The 22,162-nt window shown below is 43.1% G+C and overlaps 1 protein-coding gene across 1 annotated transcript in view; it reads right to left on the minus strand.

Moving 5' to 3' along the window:
* LOC139412616 (calmodulin-binding transcription activator 1-like) overlaps positions 1-22,162 on the minus strand; it is a 126,304-nt gene that overhangs the window by 27,653 nt on the left and 76,489 nt on the right. The window contains exons 4-5 of the mRNA XM_071159310.1: positions 13,853-13,920; positions 1,281-1,416 (exon numbers count right to left, since the gene is read on the minus strand). Coding sequence (XP_071015411.1) covers positions 1,281-1,416; positions 13,853-13,920 — 204 coding nt within the window. The remainder of the gene's footprint in view (positions 1-1,280; positions 1,417-13,852; positions 13,921-22,162) is intronic.

Here is a 22,162-nt window from a genome sequence, read left to right on the forward strand (position 1 = left end):
TTTGTATGGCCTTCCTTAGTGGTCTTCCATCTATAGTGCCTTCAGAAAGTATTCACACCTCTTGACTTTTTCCACATTTTGTTGTGTTACAGCCTGAATTTAAAACAGATTTGCATATCTGATTCAAATCTGTTCTTTTTCCTGCAGTTTAAACAGCCAAAAAACACATGGAATCAGATATTTCAAGCCACATTTCAAACCATCTTCGTAGGTGGTCTGAAGTCAGATATAAATCTGATTCCTGGCCATGTGACCTGTGGCGTGAATTCATGGATGCCAAGGGAAGTCAGGCTTCCCCCAAAAAATGGATAAATGGAAACATTTTAAAACATAAAATAATGTATTTTTTGTCTCTCTGTGTTTCTTAAATGTCCTTCAATTTTCAAGAGGCTGAATGATGCTGTCTGGTCCAAACGAGTATGACATTGTTGCTGCCCGTAGCATTGAAGGCAAGGGAAGCCAACGAGCATCCTACCTCCCTTGACAAATTTTTTTTTTTTAAATAGCTAATCAGCGTTGAGTTAAACTGAGCAAGCTCAACTGTGAATGGTCCTGGTGCACCAAAAACAAGTGTCAAGAGAAGCCAGTTTGGATTTGGTGTCACTCCTATCAAATCCCATGTGTTGTTGTCCTCCGGTGACTAGCCAGCTAGCTAAAATTAGCCCTATCCTAAATTAGCCATGGATGGAGATTTCAACTTGTGGTTTTACTTAATTCTCCATACTGGCCAATGATTATAATGACGATTCTGATCAACCATTAATTCATACATTGTTGTGCCCCTGGCCTGAGAGGATGGAAGTTCAATAAGTAGCTAGTAGAAGGCTAATGTTAACTTGCTAACGTTGCCCATTAATGGAAGTTAGGCTAGCGAGCAATCATTTTAGCCAGGTAGCCTAGGACAACAAAACAAGTATGTACTTCATGACAGAGTGATAGACCATTTTGTCAACATGAAAGAGAGGAGGAGGTCATTGGCCCTTCTCTACAAGTAGGGTGATCAACATATTTTTCTACGTGCACGAACACGCACGCAAGGCTTTAGAGACTCGCAATTGTAATCACTACCAAAGGTGATTCTAACATGTATTCACTCAGGGGTGTCAATACTTATGTAAATTATATATTTCTGTTTTACATTTTCAATAAATTAGCAAACATTTTTAAAAGCATATTTACTGTCATTATGGGGTACTGTGTGTAGATGGGAGAGAAAAGGTCAAGGGGTATGGATACTCTCTGAGGGCACTGCATATGTATGAGTGCATGTGTGTGCCCACCTCCACTCCCTGTACTTTGAGCTTCATGTGGTCTTCTCTGGTGGTCTTCCCATCTTTCCTCTTCTTCCAGCAGTAGCCATCCTTCCTGTACTTTACCTTCTTCCTGTTGTACAGGATCATCGAGCCATTCTGAGGTCTTGGAGAGGAAGAGAGAGAGGAGAGAGGGAGAGAGGGAGGAAGGGAGAGGGAGAAAGAGGGGGAGAGGAAAGGGAGAGAAGGAGAGATATCAATAACACATTCATTACTCTGTAGATCACTCTCATATTACTGTTAGTGTTTCTATGGTGATTGGATGATTGGATGGTTGGATGATAGAAGTAGGATACAGTCTGTTGCTACCCAGAGTGCATCACACCTGCATTTACAGTATCTCTCTCAACCATCATAACCATCTCAAAACAAGCAAAGCAATTAACTGACCAATAACAGTGTCATGACGTTGGCCTGGGGGTAGGTTTATGACAGTCATAAATACCTCTTTCCCCCTTTTTCCTCTCTCTACCCTACTGATGTTACATTTGCAAAACCCTTTGGTTAACATTGAGATTCTGGGAAAATCAGAAGGTGGGGGAAAATGAACTATATTCTGGTAATCCGACCAATATGCGGTGGTACATAACTTCTTAAGGTATAGGAGGCAGCATTTTCACTTTTGGATAAATAGCGTGCCCAATTTCAAATTTCTGCTACTCATGCCAAAAATATAAGATATGCATATTATGAGTAGATTTGGATAGAAAACACTCTGAAGTTTCTAAAACTGTTTCTAAAATCATGTCTGTGAGTATAACAGAACTTATGTAGCAGGCAAAACCCCAAGGACTAACTTTTTTTTTTTAGGTCGCTGTCTGTTCACTGAATTCTCATTGGGAAACGATATTTCTTAGGAACTTGTTTTCAGTTCCTACCGCTTCCACTGGATGTCACCAGTCTTTAGAATTTTAGGTTATTCATTTGTGCAATGAAGAAGTACGGCCATCTAATTTGCAAATAAAATCATTAAAAATCCTACAATGTGATTTTCTGGATTTTTTTTCTCATTTTGTCTGTCATAGTTGAAGTGAACCTATGATGAAAATTACAGGCCTCTCTCATCTCTTTAAGTGGAAGAACTTGCACAATTGGTAGCTGACTAAATACTTTTTTTGCCCCACTGTAGGTATTTAGTAAATACATAATTAAATCCAATTTTGTATTGCTGGTTCAACTTGTTAGCCAGGGTTTGTGCAGATAACCAATCATTTACAACTTTCAGATGAGACTGAATTAAGATGACGATTAATATTGACTGCTATTGATGTAAAATATGACTAGGTCTTTAAGAGTTTATTCGGAAGATAACAGCTCCATAAATATTATTTGATGCCCGACACTCTAGTTAATTACATTTACACGATTAGCTCAATCAGGTAATATTAATTACAGAGAAATTATTTTATAGAATAGCATGTCATATCACTTAATCCGGCATAGCCAAAGACACTACATAATTGGTGCCCCCTATGAGGAATCTAAAATAGAATGAGGCTTTCATTTTGATTCAGCCTGTATAAAATTGAAAAACAGATGACGTAATATACCAAGTTATTGTACACGTTTTTTTAGTGTTAAAGACAAGCATTATTGAGTGTGTGTGTGTGCTGAAGATTCCCCGTCTCCGTGTTGTTCGCTGACATAGTCAGTGGGTAACGTAAGCGAATAGATTTCTGTATGAGGGCCGAGAAAGCTAATTATAGAAATCTGAGAAATAGAGCATTTGGCCAAACGCAGGGCTATTTCTGCCTGGCGCATTTCAGACGTGGGTAGGCTCGGTCATTATTAATTTGTCGAGCGAGGACAAAGAGCCGGCCGATTGAAATTCAGGAGATATAAGCTTGACCAGCGATATGTATCTCTGTCTCCCTTGCGAGTTGACCAAGGCGCAAAGGAGGGTTTAGCTTGCATGCTAAAGCTAACAAGGGAAAATAGCCATTTTGTTTTCTTGTGCTACGTTGAAATCCCTCCGCCTTGTGGAACGGAAGTCCCGACCTGGGTAGTTCCGTTTGATTTCAGCGTGTGAAATCATTGACCGCTGACGTGTGCCCAGGATATTCGTTCATGAAGAATTATTCAGGTCACACTCAAGTCATTACTTATGATATCCAGACGGATATCAATGTCTTATCCAATTGAACTAATAAGTGTAAATCTGGCAATTTACATTCTGAAATAGATATTTTAAATATAAAATAATATCCAAATGGATGAGTTTTCTAAACAAGACATTGATAACTTTTTCCAAACTAACCTAGATGAAGCAACTTCTCAGGTTAATTAAAGTTGAATTCCCAAATAGCCTATACAGGTCTGATTTATCATTAAATTGATCAATCAGTAAAATTGTTTTTTTGCAAAACCATTCAGTAACCCAGTACTGACAGAAGCCCCGCCCCAGCGGGAATCCCATGTGGCTTCGGTCTTAGGGAGAAGTGTACCACAGTGTTGAATGTTCCCAACATTTGATCTACTGTTTACACTTATGATATCCAATCAATGGAGATTGTATGGATTATCGTCTCATTCAATTCCAATTAATTCCAAACCCAAACTTTGAAAGAAAATAGGAAAAATGCTCCTCTAAATTTTTCTAATAATGTGCAAGCTATCAAAGGAGGTGGTCACCACTCCTCCGCTAATTAGTGAACCTCCACCCATAAAAGGATTGATCTCTGACCTCAGCAGCGATACCAACCCTAATTAGCAAAAAAACAGCCAAAATTGCGAACGCTCTCCAAAACCAACCATCAAACACAGGCTTTGTGACGGTTCTCCCCACTTTGCACTGATGTATCGCCATAAAAATGTGGCATCGGTCCAATACCACAGTGCACAGCTGAAGCACGTGCCAGACATGGCTAACATGAGGGGACAGGTGGAGAGAACTGAGCAACTATTGACAAAAGCAGGAAATGAAAACAATCTGCTAGTCGAGGAACTGCGTTTGAAATCTGAACAATTAAAAGTAATTGCAAATACTTATGACGATGAACGAGCACAAACTCTTCAACAAAATCGTTGTCTCCAGGAACAACTCGATTTAGACAAAACTAAATACGATGTAGTCCACTTCAAACTAGATAAATCTGTTGAGTTATCTACAAACAGGAGCGCGCAATTTGATAACATGCAGGCAGTTTTGTTGAATGTTACTCAGAGTAACACGGTTCTACTCAAAATGCTGCAGACCAAAGACAATCAATTGATGAACACAATGACAAAGTTGGATGACAAATCAGAAAAACTCATTGAAGTCGCTGACCAAATGAATGATGAGAGAATTCAGGTGATGAAGATGGAAATCTTGATTTCTAAGCAAGAGGAAGAAATCTCATCACTGAATCTCTCGCTCTGTACTCAAGACCTCTATCTGCAAACCATGACAGATAAGTTTGAGATCGAAAGGAGCAAGTGCGACACTCACGAGTCCAAAATCAATACTCTAAGCGCTCAAGTGGACTCTGCAATGCAGCAGAATACCATCCTTAGGTACCATCTGGAGGAAGTCCAGAATGGTCACGCTCTACAGCGTGACTATCCATCCAAGCAACCGGAGCCCGGTACTCAAAGGAGTGAAGACAATAGGTTTCAGACATTGCCTTCATCATGTGTCCCTCAGTCTTCTCCTCTTGGCCATTCGGCACTGAGTAATATGGCGCCTCTTGGCCAACAAAGCCAAAGCTTGGCTGCTCTTCTTGGCCTTTCGGGCCCACTTTCCCCACAGGATGAAGCCAACCCTCTCCACCCGCTTGACGCGGAATACCTTGACAAACTCGTCAAGAATTTCCCCACCTTTGACCCCGTTCCAGGTCAGCCAAACGATACTGAGACGTTCCTAGCTGACATAGAGGACGCATTGAATGGCTACCCGAACGCTACGGGTTCTGACAGGGTTTACCTGTAGAAGCGAACGTCGAATGGACACGTGACAAGGTTAATTCGCCTACAACAGCAACACGTGCTAAATGACTACACTAAACTTGCCACAGCTTTGAAATTAGAATTCAGTGGTTCTGCAACTCGCAAACACGATAGCTCACTGGCTAACATGGTCAAACAACCTCAGAACGAACACCCACAAGCTTACTATCATAGGCTTCGTTCAGCTTACTTTGGCCTACTCACTGAAACAGGTATGGAAGACCTGTTACCATTTAAACAAATGTTCCTGTCGAACATGTATCCTACCATTACCTACTTGGGCCCTGCAGCCCACGTTGGCTTGCCTATCTTACAACCCAGAGAGCTTGCAAGCACAGCTTTTGAGGCATCAAAAGCTCGCAATGCTAAGAGCCCTGACCACTCGGCTTTAAAGTTTGACCAGGAGCACTCACTCCAGTCAGAGGGTGCATTATCAGGTATTGGAGCGTTAAGAGATGACGCACAACAACAGTTTCTACCACGAAACCATGATTCCAATAACCTCCACAGTCAAAATAAATGTAAAGTAAGTCACCATCAAAACGACTACCGCTACAATCGACCTGTTCAATACGTTCCTGCACCCAACCCACACAAAGTGTCAGAGCACAAGGGTAACAAAGGGTTGGACAAAACGTAGACCAATGTTCTCCAGAAGTTCCACTACGTGAAGAACTAAAGCAAGAAACATTTGAGAAAAGTGTAAAAGATAAGTCACAAGGACTAGACAGGGAATTACTGGACACCAGATCCGCAGGAATTAACACCCATAGCAAGGATGTTAAAATTCAAATCTCTCCCGCTCTCACTCGAGACCCTATCCAGGGCCCACTTGATCAAGAAACAAGCCCACGGGCTTTGTCTATAGACTCTGATGCAAAGGTTGCGAAGAAAAATGTCAAACGCTTCGTTAAAGGCAAGCCCACTCAAATTCGGAAAAGTCGATCTGCTTCCACCTTGAACAGAATTGACACATCACGTCGCTGCGAACGACCACTCCACTTTGTGGGGAATATGTCCACTAAACATGAATCGAAACGCCCATACCGGGGAACAGTCCTGGAGGACTGCTTAACTTGTCATGCGCTAATTGATTCGGGTGCAACAATATCACTCATCTCTCAAACATTGTTTGATGATCTAGAAAGGGCTTTGAAGCCAACTAAACATCGGTTAAAAGTGGAACGATGCGACACTACACTTCGAGGGGTCACTCAGACTACCTCGCATCTCACATTGAGAGTCATGCTGAAACTACACTTCAAGGACATATCGCTCATCCACCCTGTGTATGTTACCAGCCTCGAAACTGTACCCCTGCTACTTGGAGCAGACTTGATGGATCGGTTACTCCCATTGATGGATTGGAAAACCAACCAGGTATGGTCACAGGCTACAGTGCCTTCTCCACCGACCACACTGTCTTCCCCTAATGCTAGCAGCAATGCAGTCATTCACGATGGGTATCTGTCAAAAGCACCCCTTGGGGAAAATATGTTTATAAACCTCTTGGGGCAGAATCCGATCCTAGGAGATATTACGATATCTCGACACATTCCATCAGCCAATCTGATTGACCATTCTTGTCATGATTTCGAGCCAGCTGTCTATGTGAATGAGCAACTTCCCTCCTCCTTGCAGTCGTGCAATACGGTAGTTGAGATGAACTTCTCTTGCCCTTCGGACACTTCCGCAAACACTGCGGCCGTCTCAGCAAGAAAAACATCGATACGCAGAGTAAACGCTGCTTCCGATGACACAGCTTACGCTTTGTGGGGGACTGTCAACCCTTACAATGACACTAATGGCGTCAGTCCAGCAACTGACCCGATGACTCCCACTGGTGAAACACTTTGCCATATCACAGACCGATATCCTTGTCTCAGTTCGCAGGTACTGAAGAGGTTGCCACACGCGGACGCGGTGGTGACTGACAGACCTCGACAGCCACTGAGGGTGTTGAAGCACAAACACCAGGAGATTTGGTTGAAAGGTTACAGCCACTCTCATAATAACGTGGCCACTGACAACTCGTACATAGGGTCCGAACTTCTAGTTTGCGCCTCGGATACCAACACCACCCGCTGGTGGGGGGATCCCGAGACAAGGGGGGGAATAGTAGCCCAGACCCATGATGAGCCTTATCGAGGCCGGTGGGGGGGTCGGGATTACGGACAACACCGTACGAGGCCGCCAGAGCATAAATCAAATCTAGTTGTAATCTAGTTGTAGAACAGTGAGGAGCAGACAGGCCCCTGGATGGGGATTATCTTAAAACACATCTAAGATAGTACTGAGGTGTACCACACTGGTCGTAAAGGAAGTCCAGTAGACTTGTCCACCTCCAAAACAAATGGCAACAATAATCATTCTTGCCATGTGTAGTAGTCACTCCAAGACAACTAGTAAAATGCTCTAATCATGTATTACTGTAGGATAACATTTCAGAATAAATCGGTAGGACAACTGGAACCCTTGAGTACCAGTACCAATATCACAGTCAGTCCAGCAACACTCAGTAAGAGGATTAGTAACCTCACAAGTTAAATTGCTATTGATAATAGCAACATAGGAGTCACTCAGATGGTTAACACACGCCACTAATAAATAGAACCCTCTGTTCAGGAGAAATGTTATTAGAACTTGTGAATCACGATCACACCACGTACGACTGGTCTAATACTTAGAGTACTTCCGTCATGAGGTTAGCTCCTCCGTGGATAACATAGCTATGAAGTATACTTCTTCATACCTACCGCCACTACAATAGTGGAAGACAGTGACTGGTAGTAAAACCACTACAGACTCTCTCGACACCAATTCTGACTGACCTCCAGGCATTGACCTGAAAATTACCTGACTACGTCAGACTCATTCTGAACAAGTTGTAATCTGCCAGGATACTTGGTTTCCTTCCCTTGACATGCATGCTTGCGTAAGCATAAACGCACATGCACAACAGAACATCCCATTAGGATTTATGCTAGGATCACTTAAGGGTTGAGCAAAATACCAGCCTTAGTAAAGTTGAACATTTATTTTGAGGCCTTTAACTCTACAGCTATAGCACTCACCAGTTTTCTTCCCAGAAGTCCATAGGTCACCCCTGTAGACTGCCCAAAACTAGTGCCTTACAGCTGTAGACTTATCATATAGTTATCAACTTAGGATAGTACCCTAAGCAACACCCCGCAAATTAGGAAAGCCCTAGATATGACATTAGACAATGCCAGGATAGGGTCATTTTGCCAAGACCATGGATGTAGATAGAATACAGTCCAATTAGATGATTAAGGGGGCATAACTATATTTTGTTTTGTTTATGCTTTCATTAATTTTGTTTCATTTTCTTCGGCTCGTAGAAAGTGATAGAGCCATAAACAACTTCCCCATACAACCATCAGTTAGTGCCACAACGGTGCTCATTTGGGAGGAAATGTAATGATATATTTCATGAGTGTGTGTGCGTTGTTAACATCTGCCTAAGTTACTGCCCAGATCTTCCAGTCTGGACGACCAGACGACGGGTCCGGAACGGCGATCCCAATCCGGACATCCTCTGCCCAGCCATGGAGCGGACTTCTTCATTTGCAGACCTCCTACCCGGGTCGACCACACCAGAGGGGGGACTGCAACGATGGTCCACAACCAGGACAACCCACTGTCATTTTTATGTTGGTTTGCAACATGCAGGTTAATCGCAAGATTGAACCCAACATGGGGAGACTGTCATGACGTTGGCCTGGGGGTAGGTTTATGACAGTCATAAAAACCTCTTCCCCCCTTTTTCCTCTCTCTACCCTACTGATGCAAAACCCTTGGTTAACATAGAGATTCTGGGAACATAAGAAGGTGGGGAGAAATTAACTATATTCTGGTAATCCGACCAATTGAACATATGCGGTGGTACTCAATGAATATGATGTCAGTTCGGTTGTCATCTGAGACATTCTCATCAATGATAAGATGACCTAAACTCTACAGTGGAAAGTATACACATCAGAGTTATCGAATTCACATGGAATTGTTGTTCAATTTAAATGTTTGAATATAAAATTATTCGTGATGGGATGAAATGTGATTTTAGCTTCTAAAATATGACATTTTGGTTTTCAAAAGGACTCTGCTCAATCAGTGGCCCGCCCCTGTGAAGGGACATGGGCTATAAAACTTTTCAAACACGTCCTCCTCTCCCTTCCTATATAAAGCCTTGACGACAATATAACCTTCTGTTCCGAGGACGTGAGGCTGACGGTCTGATGTCAGAATGGTTCAGATAATAACTACAGAACGAAGCCAACATCAGCGTGAGCTTTGGTTGCGAATGGTATGAACTTTGAACTCTTATTCACTACAGATGTGATACCTCCTAGCCGTTGAGTTAGCAACAGCCGCTGCAAACGAGGGTTAGGAAGGAACAGACAGAGTATCCCGTCTACCACACAACGACGTTACTAGAACGTATTCAATTTACCAGCAGAGACATTCTTCAAAGGACGAAGGACTCGGTTGGGCAACACAGCCTTCCATCTACCACCAACCTACCGAAGCGTTGCTTAGAGTAAATAATTATTGCATTTTAGTTTTCCAAATGGGAGGTTAATTTAGAATGCATAAGATACTGTATTTACGATAGCACAGCTTCGCCCTTTGTTCCTCAGTCTTCCCGCTCTTTCACTCAAACCCAGCCCCTTTTCTTTTGTGTAACAAGCTGTCATATCTGTTCCGCCCACTAGGGACGTTTTCCTTTATGACGTAATTTGTAATCAAGTTATGATTTAATTATGTGTATGTGTAATTCTGTGTGATTAGTTAGGTATTTAGTAAATAAATAATGAAACCCAATTTTGTATTTCTGGTTCAACTTGTTAGCCAGGGTTCGTGCAGATAACCAAGAATTTACAACTTTCAGATGAGACTGAATTAAGATGACGATTAATATTGACTGCTATTGATGTAAAATATGACTAGGTCTTTAAGAGTTTATTCGGAAGATAATAGCTCTATAAATATTATTTTGTGGTGCCCGACTCTCTAGTTAATTACATTTACATGATTAGCTCAATCAGGTAATATTAATTACGGAGAAATTATTTTATAGAATAGCATGTCATATCACTTAATCCGGCATAGCCAAAGACATGACAACAGTGACAGGTTATTTTTGGACAAAAGATATTCTTGAATTAACAGAAATGCACACTGCTCACCGCTGATTGTGTGGTTCTACAAATGTGGTTCTATCAATCTTTCAGTCATTTCAGCCCTCTGTGTATGATGCACACGCACACACGCACACACACACACGCTAACATATTAGCTCACAAACACACACGTTAATATTTTAGCAGGGTGCTTTAGCTGCACCGCGGGAAAACTGTTTACTCAGCTACTATTCCTCCAACCTGTGAAGACACACACACACTGCTGTTGTACACACAAACACACACACGCTGTACACACAGAGGGCAGATCTCCTCCTGAGTGTACTATGAGCTCAATGTCATCCCTGGAGCTCCTCAATCAATCACCACATTACAGAAACAGTGGGACCAGTGTGTGTGTTTGTGTGTGTGTGTGTGTGTGTGTGTGTGTGTGTGTGTGTGTGTGTGTGTGTGTGTGTGTGTGTGTGTGTGTGTGTGTGTGTGTGTGTGTGTGTGTGTGTGTGTGTGTGTGTGAGAGACCGAGCGAGAGAGAGAGAGAGAGTGTGTAAGGTGGAGGATTTGCTGCCTTATCTCCTAACAACAGAGACAGAACAAGCATTTCAACAATCAATAAACCCCACACACACAAACCCCTTTTCTCCTCCCCTCCCCTCCCCTTGTCTTTCATTCTCTCCTATCTCCTCCCCTCCCCTTGTCTTTCATTCTCTCCTATCTCCTCTCCTCACATTCTTTCTTTTCCTCTTTACTCCTCTTCTCTCCTCTCGTTTATTCCTCTCCTCTCTTTTTGTTCATTTTTCACTAAAAGTACATGACCAGAGATTATGGTAATTAAATTTATGCACACTCAGTGAAATTGAATGTACTTTGAGCTTATTTTCTTTGCCACCTTAAATGTGTTGTGTTTCAGTGTGTTTCTCAGTAGAGTACAGTAGCCCTCTGATCAAAGCTTAGTTTAGTCTCTGTGTCTCGCGGCTGCTGTGACTCATCCCGCCGCGGTTAACTCTAATTATGTTACAGAGATGATATAAAGATGAGGGATCTGATTCAACCACACACACGCACGCACGCACGCACGCACACACACACACACACACACACACACACACACACACACACACACACACACACACACACACACACACACACACACACACACACACACACCCTCGGATTCAACCAGACTTTACATATACTATTGATTCAAGTGCCAAGCTGTTTGGGATATAAAAAGCATTTCCTGAGTTTGTGAGTGCTAGAGGAAGAGAAGGCTTTGCAACCTCCGCTTGCTGAAGTTCCCCTGGTTCTGTGTGTATTGTATTGTCGAGGATCCCCTGGTTCTGTGTGTATCGTCGTTATTGCAAAAGAGAATGTGCAGTCAAGAACTTTCCCGGATGTGTGTCCTCTGTGTGTCCTCTGTGCGTCCTTGAACTAGGTGCTCTGCTCACCCTTGACAAAACTCTTGAGCGGTTGTATCCCATGGGGTGAATGAACAAGTGAGGGAGGGCGTGAGTGAGGGGGGGGGGGGGGGTTGAGTGTATGATAAAGGGAAAGAGTGATAAAGAAAGGGAAGGATGGAGAGAGAGATATAGAGAGAGAAAGGCGTGGAGGAGTGTTAAGGTTTAAAACAGTCATTAGCTGGAGTTGATGAGGTATGTTGGAATGGGAGGAGTGTGAAGGTGACTGACTGCTGGTGGAGAGCCAGTTGTTTCCACTTATCAAGACAGAGCATTGAGAACAGCTATAACACACCTGCTATAACCCTGATATCAACCTGCTGGGCCTGATATAAGACTGTTATAAAGCTGATATGGGCCTGATATAAGACTGTTATAAAGCTGATATAAGACTGTTATAAAGCTGATATGGGCCTGATATAAGACTGTTATAAAGCTGATATGGGCCTGATATAAGACTGTTATACAGCTGATATGGGCCTGATATAAGACTGTTATAAAGCTGATATGGGCCTGATATAAGACTGTTATAAAGCTGATATGGGCCTGATATAAGATTGTTATAAAGCTGATATGGGCCTGATATAAGACTGTTATAAAGCTGAAATGGGCCTGATATAAGATTGTTATAAAGCTGATATAAGACTGTTATAAAGCTGATATGGGCCTGATATAAGATTGTTATAAAGCTGATATGGGCCTGATATATGACTGTTATAAAGCTGATATAAGACTGTTATAAAGCTGATATGGGCCTGATATAAGACTGTTATGAAGCTGATATGGGCCTGATATGACTGTTATAAAGCTGATATGGGCCTGATATAAGACTGTTATAACGCTGATATGGGCGTTATATATGACTGTTATAAAGCTGATATGGGCCTGATATAAGACTGTTATAACGCTGATATGGGCGTTATATATGACTGTTATAAAGCTGATATAAGACTGTTATAAATCTGATATGGGCCTGATATAAGACTGTTATAAAGCTGATATGGGCCTGATATAAGACTGTTATAAAGCTGATATGGGCCTGATATAAGACTGTTATAAAGCTGATATGGGCCTGATATAAGACTGTTATAAAGCTGATATGAACCTGCTATAAAATGGTTATAAATTGGCTATACGAGTATGTTATAGTTCACCAAAGCCCCAGCCCACACCAGTGGGATTAGCTGTAATCTACCATAATCTGGCTCCATTTCTTTGTGGTTCTGAATTGAGTGGATTTAATGTGACTGACTGTCTACAGCTGCCATCCATCAGACTGCTAGGCCTGCGAGTGTCATAACCAATTACCATACTTCTAGCAGCTGGCTGGAGGCTAAACTCCAGTCAGATGTTAACTAGATTCAAATGTAGCCTAGTGTGACAGTCACCCAATCCCAGATCGACCCTTAGCTAATGCCCACTAGGCCTAGGTATATGATTGAATTGATAAACACTATATGGTAATAGCTCCACCTCAACCTCTGATGGAAGTTGATCAATTGAACTTACACCGAACCAATGCCTTCAGATCTACACAATTGTCTTGGGGTTTAGGTCTATGGGGAATAGGATATGGCTTTATCGCTCTCTCTTTAGATCTCTCTCTCTCTTAAACTTCTGTTTTTCTTACAGGCTGGAATGTTCATGTACTGCAGGGTCTTGACCCGATAAAGGGAATTTTAAAATTCAAAATCTTTCTCTCCCTCTGTCTCTCTCTCCCTATAACTAATTTGCAGTTATGCTTATACATATTCAATTTCAGATGTGAAATCCTGCTAACCTCTCTCTTAAACACACACGTCCCCCATAAAACCTGAATTATACATCACTTATCATCATACATTTACATTCATTAATGCAACATTTATAGCTGACTAGGTTTTCATCATTTTACATTGACATTTTTAGATAGTAAAGGTACTGTGTAAGTTCTACATGTGTTACCATAAATTATTGTGTGTGCGTGTCTGCGTGTGCACGTGTGTATGTGTCTCACCTGGTCTTGGGTGATGTCGTCAGCCATTCTTCATGTTTCTCAAATGTGATCAGATACGCTGCAATCTCCTGGAGAGAGGGAGAGAAATTAGAGACCTTACAGTGTTTGTGCGTGTGTGAGGATGTTTCTAGATGACCTGCTGATGACCACTGCCAGACTGTCACTCTCTTATCGCCATAGCGACACTCAGGAGCCCTTGCCACTGAGCAGCCAGTCAGGAGAGAGATTAGAAACACCATCTGGAGAAGCAACCAATCAGACACTCTTGATTGACCCAGGTCACCCTCCACTGCGGACAAAAAAGCTCAGAGCACACATACGCACACATACGCACACATACACACACACACACTCACTCACTCACTCTGCAGGTAAGAAGGTGTAGAGAGATAAGAGCTGTGTGCGTGTGTGTGTGCACTGAGAGCAGAAAAGTTCACTCTGAAAGTTTCTGTGTAGATAACATATAGAGCCCAAGCTCCACTCATCAGCTATCCTGAGCTCAAGAAGCTCTCACAGTCTCACTGCAGAATTAGACGTTTATTCACGTTTCTCCAAACTTAACATTTTGAAGTTACTCCAAACATCACATTTAGAAGGTTAAGAGTTTATGTTTTGGATAGGGTTCAAACATTAAGCTTAGGCACTTATTCCAAATGGTTTAAGGTAAGGGTTCATGTTCGGGATAGGGTTAAAACCCCAAAATTAAAACAAGTGTCCACCACTAGTATCGAACACACCCTCATCCACAACACCCTAGCCAAACCCAAGCCTACTTGATGGTAATAGCGCTCACCGTTGCCCCTAGTGGCCAGTTTAAGGCATTTTCCGACATCCTCAGGACAGATAGACGTCCAATTTCAAAATCACTCACAGCGATCTGTACCCTGCAGTACCTTTCTAACCATCTCGCTCTCTCTCTGTTTCTCATCCACCCTTCCCCTATTTCTGTTTCCTCCTCTTCCACTCAAAGTTTAAACTATGACAGTGAGAGTGACCTGAAACACCTAAATCTGCTGTGTGACAATGAGAAGATGATGGTACACGCACACACTGTCACGTTCGTCGTAAGGATTATCGGACCAAGGTGCAGCATGATATGGTTTCCACATGTTTATTAACTGAAACGCACAAAAACAATAAAGAATGAACGTGAAGACAATGGAGTGCTCACAGGCAACTACACATAAACAAGATCCCACCAAACACATTGAGGAAATGGTTGCCTAAATATGATGCCCAATCAGAGACAACGATCAACAGCTGCCTCTGATTGGGAACCATACCAGGCCAACATAGCAATAGATAACCTAGATTACCCACCCTAGTCACACACCGATCTAACAAAATAGAGAATAAGAAGGCTCTCACACTCACACAAAATCACTTTAACTCCTTTGAAACCTGTAACCATTCCCTTTCTTCTGTGCAATCTTCAGCTCTTACTTTCTCCTTTCTTTGTGAAATGCAAATTGTCAATCAGCTGTTTGAAATGTACTATGAAGAAGTGCACGAACACACACACACAGAGATACAGGAGAAGAAGGTACCATAGCTGCAGAGAAGGCACTTAGTATGATTGCTTTTCCTTCTGTGTGTGTGTGTGTGTGTGTGTATGTGTGTGTGTGTGTGTGCGTGCGTGCGTGTATGTGTGTGTGTAAGCGTCTGTGCTTCTGACCCTGTTGAGCATGAATCGTGGGCAGTTTTGTTAAATCCAGCCAATGATGTATAGACTGGTTGGTTGTTAAGCAACAAAACCAACGCATGCGCAACTATGGGGCAAAACAGAAGGTGTTGGCTTAGATAGTTTACATGTTGTCAACAATGTTTCCTCTCCAATGTGTATTGAACACTTTAATATATTTGCACAATGAGCAGTTGTTGTCTCGCAAAAACATCTTTACAGGTGTTGATTAGCTAGATAGTATTCTTCCCCCATATTATTAGCATAGACGTGGGGGCGGCAGGGTAGCCTAGTGGTTAGAGCGTTGGACTAGTAACCGGAAGGTTGCAAGTTCAAACCCCCGAGCTGACAAGGTACAAATCTGTCATTCTGCCCCTGAACAGACTGTTCCTAGGCCTTCATTGAAAATAAGAATTTCTTCTTAACTAGTTAAATAAAGGTACATTTTTTTTAAAGACATGAAATCAGTCAAAAGACCTCAGCGTCTTGTCATCATTGCTAGCTACAAAAAGCCTTCTGCCCCATTGAAGTGCGTAGATGGTTTTCGTGCATTGACGTTTTCAGTGCATTCGGAAAGTATTCAGACCCCTTGACTTTTAAAAATGTTGTTACATTACAATTCTAAAATTGATTAAATAAACACAAATCCTCATCAATCTACACAATACCTCATAAAGACAAAGCGAAAACAGGTTTTAAAATTGTTTGCAAAAAAAAACAAAAAACAGAAATACCTTATTTACATAGGTGTTCAGACCCTTTGCTGTGAGACTTGAAATTGAGCTCAGCTGCATCCTGTTTCCATTGATCATCCTTGAGATGTTTCTACAACTTGATTGGAAAGGCACACACCTGTCTATATACAGTTGAAATCGGAAGTTTACATACACTTAGGTTGGAGTCATTAAAACCCGTTTTTCAACCACTCCACAAATTTCTTGTTAACAAACTATAGGTTTGGCAAGTCGGTTAGGACATCTACTTTGTGCATGACAAGTCATTTTTCCAACATTTGTTTACAGACATTTTATTTCACTTATAATTCACTGTATCAATATTTCAGTGTGTCAGAAGTGGCACGTTCTGACCCTAGTTCCTTTATTTTGTCTTTGTATTAGTATGGTCAGGGCGTGAGTTGGGGTGGGCAGTCTATGTTAATTTTTCTAGGTTGTGTTTATGTGTTTGGCCTGGTATGGTTCTCAATCAGAGGCAGGTGTCGTTCGTTGTCTCTGATTGAGAATCATACTTGGGTAGCCTTTTCCCACCTGTGTTTTGTGGGTGATTGTTTTCTGTTTTGTGTATGTCACCAGACAGGACTATTTCGTTTCGTGTCATTCTCTTTGTTATTTTTGTTTTAGTGTTCTGAGTTTAATAAATATCATCATGAACACGTACGACGCTGCACATTGGTCCTCCGATCCTTCATACTCCTCAGACGAGGATGACGAACGTTACAAGAAGTGTACATACACTAAGTTGACTGTGCCTTTAAACAGCTTGGAAAATTCTAGAAAATTAGGAAATGGCTTTAGAAGCTTCTGATAGGCTAATTGACATCATTTGAGTTAACTTCAAACTCAGTGCTTCTTTGCTTGACATCATGGGAATATCAAAAGAAATAAGCCAAAACCTCAGAAAAAACCTCCACAAGTCTGGTTCATCCTTGGGAGCAATTTCCAAATGCCTGAAGGTACCACATTAATCTGTAGAAACAAAAGCACGTAAGTACAAACACCATGGGACCATGCAGCCATCATACCGCTCAGGAAGGAGACGCGTTCTGTCTCCTAGAGATGAACGTACTTTGGTGCGAAAAGTACAAATCAATCCCAGAACAACAGCAAAGGACCTTGTGAAGATGCTGGAGGAAACCGATACAAATGTATCTATACCCACAGTAAAAGGAGTCCTGTATCGACATAACCTGAAAGGCCGCTCAGCAAGGAAGAAACCACTGCTGCAAAACCGCCATAAAGAAATCCAGACTACGGTTTGCAACTGCACATGGGGACAAAGATCGTACTTTTTGGAGAAATGTCATCTGGTCCGATGAAACAAAAATAGAACTGTTTGGCCATAATGACCATCGTTATGTTTGGAGGAAAAAGGGGGATGCTTGCAAGCCGAAGAACACCATCCCAAAACCGCGACTCGTCAGTGAAGAGCAGTTTTTACCAGTACTGTCTGGTCCAGCGGTGGGTTTGTGCCCATAGGCGACATTGTTGCCGGTGATGTCTGGTGAGGACCTGCCTTATAACAGGCCTACAAGCCCTCAGTCCAGCCTCTCTCAGCCTATTGCGGACAGTCTGAGCACTGATGGAGGGATTGTGCATTCCTGGTGTTGTTGTTGCCATCCTGTACCTGTCCCGCAGGTGTGATGTTTGGATGTACAAATCCTGTGCAGGTGTTGTTACACGTGGTCTGCCACTGCAAGGACGATCAGCTGTCCATCCTGGCTCCCTGTAGCGCTGTTTTAGGCGTCTCACAGTACGGACATTTCAATTTATTGCCCTGGCCACATCTGCAGTCCTCATGCCTCCTTTCAGCATGCCTAAGGCACGTTCACGCAGATGAGCAAGGATCTTGGGCATCTTTCTTTTGGTGTTTTTCAGAGCCAGTAGAAAGGCCTCTTTAGTGACCTGTGACCTCAATTGCCTACCATCTGTAAGCTGTTAGTGTTTTAATGACCGTTCCACAGGTGCATGTTCATTAATTGTTTATGGTTCATTGAACAAGAATGGGAAACAGTGTTTAAACCCTTTACAATGAAGATCTGTGTAGTTATTTTGATTTCTTTTTAATTGTATTTTTTTTTACCTCTGTTTCTCCCCAATTTCGTGGTATCCAACTGGTAGTAGTTACAGTCTGGTCTCATCGCTGCAACTACCATACGGACTCGGGAGAGGCGAAGGTTGAGAGCCATGCGTCCTCTGAAACACAACCCAACCAAGCCACACTGTTCCTTGACACAATTCCCATCCGACCCGGAAGCCAGCCACACCATTGTGTCAGAGGAAACAGAAATGGAAAAATGTGTCCCTGAACAAAGGGGGGGTTCAAAATTAAAAGTAACAGTCAGTATCTGGTGTGGCCACCAGCTGCATTAAGTACTGCAGTGCATCTCATCCTCATGGACTGCACAGGATTTGCCAGTTCTTGCTGTGAGATGTTACCCCAGTCTTCCACCAAGGCATCTGCAAGTTCCCGGACATTTCTGGGGGAATGGCCCTAGCCCTCACCCTACGATCCAACAGGTCCCAGACGTGCTCAATGGGATTGAGATCCGGGCTCTTCGCTGGCCATGGCAGAACACTGACATTCCTGTCTTGCAGGAAATCACGCACAGAACGAGCAGTATGCCTGGTGGCATTGTCATGCTGGAGGGTCATGTCAGGATGAGCCTGCAGAAAGGTTACCACATGAGGGAGGAGGATGTCTTCTCTGTAACGCACAGCGTTGAGATTGCCTGCAATGACAACAAGCTCAGTCCAATGATGCTGTGACACACCGCTCAGGACCATGACGGACCCTCCAACTCCAAATCGATCCCACTCCAGAGTACAGCCCTCGGTGTAACGCTCATTCCTTCGACGATAAATGCGTATCCGACCATCACCCCTGGTGAGACAAAACCGCGACTCGTCAGTGTAGAGCACTTTTTGCCAGTCCTGTCAGGTCCAGCGGTGGGTTTGTGCCCACAGGTGACATTGTTGCCGGTGATGTCTGGTGAGGACCTGCCTTATAACAGACCTACAAGCCCTTAGTCCAGCCTCTCTCAGCCTATTGCGGACAGTCTGAACACTGATGGAGGGATTGTGCGTTCCTGGTGTAACTCGGGCGGTTGTTGTTGCCATCCTGTACCTGTCCCGCAGGTGTGATGTTTGGACGTACCGGTCCTGTGCAGGTGTTGTTACACGTGGTCTGCCACTGCAAGGACGATCAGCTGTCCGTCCTGGCTCCCTGTAGCGCTGTTTTAGGCGTCTCACAGTACGGACATTTCAATTTATTGCCCTGGCCACATCTGCAGTCCTCATGCCTCCTTTCAGCATGCCTAATGCACGTTCACGCAGATGAGCAAGGACCTTGGGCATCTTTCTTTTGGTGTTTTTCAGAGCCAGTAGAAAGGCCTCTTTAGTGACCTGTGACCTCAATTGCCTACCATCTGTAAGCTGTTAGTGTTTTAATGACCGTTCCACAGGTGCATGTTCATTAATTGTTTATGGTTCATTGAACAAGAATGGGAAACAGTGTTTAAACCCTTTACAATGAAGATCTATGAAGTTATTTGGATATTTTTTAAATATTTATTTTTTATCCCTGTTTCTCCCCAACTTTGTGGTATCCAATTGGTTGTAGTTACAGTCTGGTCTCATCGCTGCAACTACCATACGGACTCGGGAGAGGCGAAGGTTGAGAGCCATGCGTCCTCTGAAACACAACCCAACCAAGCCGCACTGTTTCTTGACACAATTCCCATCCGACCCGGAAGCCAGCCACACCATTGTGTCGGAGGAAACACCGTACACCTGGCGACCTGGTCAGCGTGCACTGTGCCCGGCCCGCCACAGGAGTCGCTAGTGCGCAATGAGACAAGGATATCCCTGCCGGCCAAACCCTCCCTAACCCGGACGACACTGGGCCAATTGTGTGCCGCCCCATGCGATGCAGTGCCTTGGACCACTGCGCCACCCGGTAGGCCTTATTTGGATTTTTACAAATTATCTTTGAAAGATAGGGTCGTGAAAAAGGGGCGTTTGTTTTTTTGCTGAGTTTATTATGCAAACCAGACAGCACATTTTCTTGTGTTTTAAAAATGTACTGATAGCCAAGGGCACACTCCAACACTCAGATATTAATTTACAAACAAAGCATTTGTGTTTAGTGAGTCTGCCAGATCAGAGGCAGTGCTGCAGGAGGGACTGGAGCACTTCACAAAATAGATGGCATCATGAGGAGGGGAAATTTCGTGGATATATTGAAGCAACATCTCAAGACATCAGTCAGGAAGTTAAAGCTTGGTTGCAAATGGGTCTTCCAAATGGACAATGACCCCAAGCATAATTCCAAAATCAAGGTATTGGAGTGGCCATCACAAAGCCCTGATCTCAATCCCATAAAAAATGGTGGGCAGAACTGAAAAGGCGTGTGTGAGCAAGGAGGCCTACAAACCTGACTCAGTTACACCAGCTCTGTCAGGAGGAATGGGCCAAAATTCACCCAACTTATTGTGGGAAGCTTGTGGAAGGCTACCCGAAAGGTTTAACCCAAGTTAAACAATTTAAAGGCAATGCTACCAAATACTAATTGAGTGTATGTAAACTTCTGACCCACTGGGAATGTGATGAAAGAAATAAAACTTGAAATAAATCATTCTCTACTATTATTTGGACATTTCACATTCTTAAAATAAAGTGGTGATCCTAACTGACCTAAGACAGGGAATTTTTACTAGGATTAAATGTCAGGAATTGTGAAAAACGGAGTTTAAATGTATTTGGCTAAGGTGTATGTAAACTTCCGACTTCACCTGTATATAAATCATTCACTGCGAAATTCGACATACGTCCAAGTAAGCAGGATTTTGGGACATCACTTCAAAACCGACCACTAGGGGCAACGGTGAGGGCTATTACTTTCAACTTAACCTTCGAAATTTGACGTTTAAGGGCAAACGTCCCGATTCTGCAGTGAGACTGTGAGAGCTTGTTGGTTAACCCACATCTCTAGAGCTGGAGACTGGGCCGGGGGAAACATACCCAGCCCCGAAAACCTCTGAAAACACACACCTCATTCATTTATTAATCTATTAATTTACTCAAATGACCAATGGCTGTATGTCCCCTGTGTACTTTCAGAGAGAGAGAGAGAGAGAGAGAGAGAGAGAGAGAGAGAGAGAGAGAGAGAGAGAGAGAGAGAGAGAGAGAGAGAGAGCAATTAAAGACTTACCCCCAAAGAGCCGTTAAAACGCAAAAGGGAGACGTCAGCTGAAAGAGCAGGCTGACACACATTACACACTCATTACACACACACACACACACACACTGAGAGCGTGGCTGTGAAGGTCGATTCTTAGGAAGTTACTGCCAGTCAGTCCCTACGGAAACCAGTGATGGAATGCTCTGAGCACACAGTGCGACACATCCACCTATCAGAAATACTGTGTGTGTGTGTGTGTGTGTGTACAGGGACCAGACGACCAGGGACACACCAGGGACCTAGTCCAGAAACCCAGTCCTGATAGGAATACCTGACCCCTCCCTTTCCACAAATGCACGAGCGCACACAGACACACACACACGTTTACATATACGTACAAATGCCATAGTAAAAGTATGAATGGTTCTGCAGTTTAGATGTATCAGCATTGCATCAACCACTAAGGGTCTTGCTCAGTAGAGACCTAAAACTAAAAGTAAGGCAGTATTCAAAAAGGTTACAGGTATTTTTCTTCTATTTCATGTAGTTCTAAATAGGCCATGGTCTGTTGTTGGTTGCTCTGACTCTCAGGTTAACAAAGTGTGTGTTTTGTTGCTAACTGTGTGTGAAATGGTGCTAGAGACAGACAGTACGGAACATAGTGTGTGAGTGGGAAGATGAATTTGAAGGAGAGCAAGAGCCAAAGGGGAATC

The sequence above is a fragment of the Oncorhynchus clarkii genome, chromosome 7 (genome assembly GCF_045791955.1).
Source record: "Oncorhynchus clarkii lewisi isolate Uvic-CL-2024 chromosome 7, UVic_Ocla_1.0, whole genome shotgun sequence".
Classification (NCBI taxonomy): domain Eukaryota; kingdom Metazoa; phylum Chordata; class Actinopteri; order Salmoniformes; family Salmonidae; genus Oncorhynchus; species Oncorhynchus clarkii.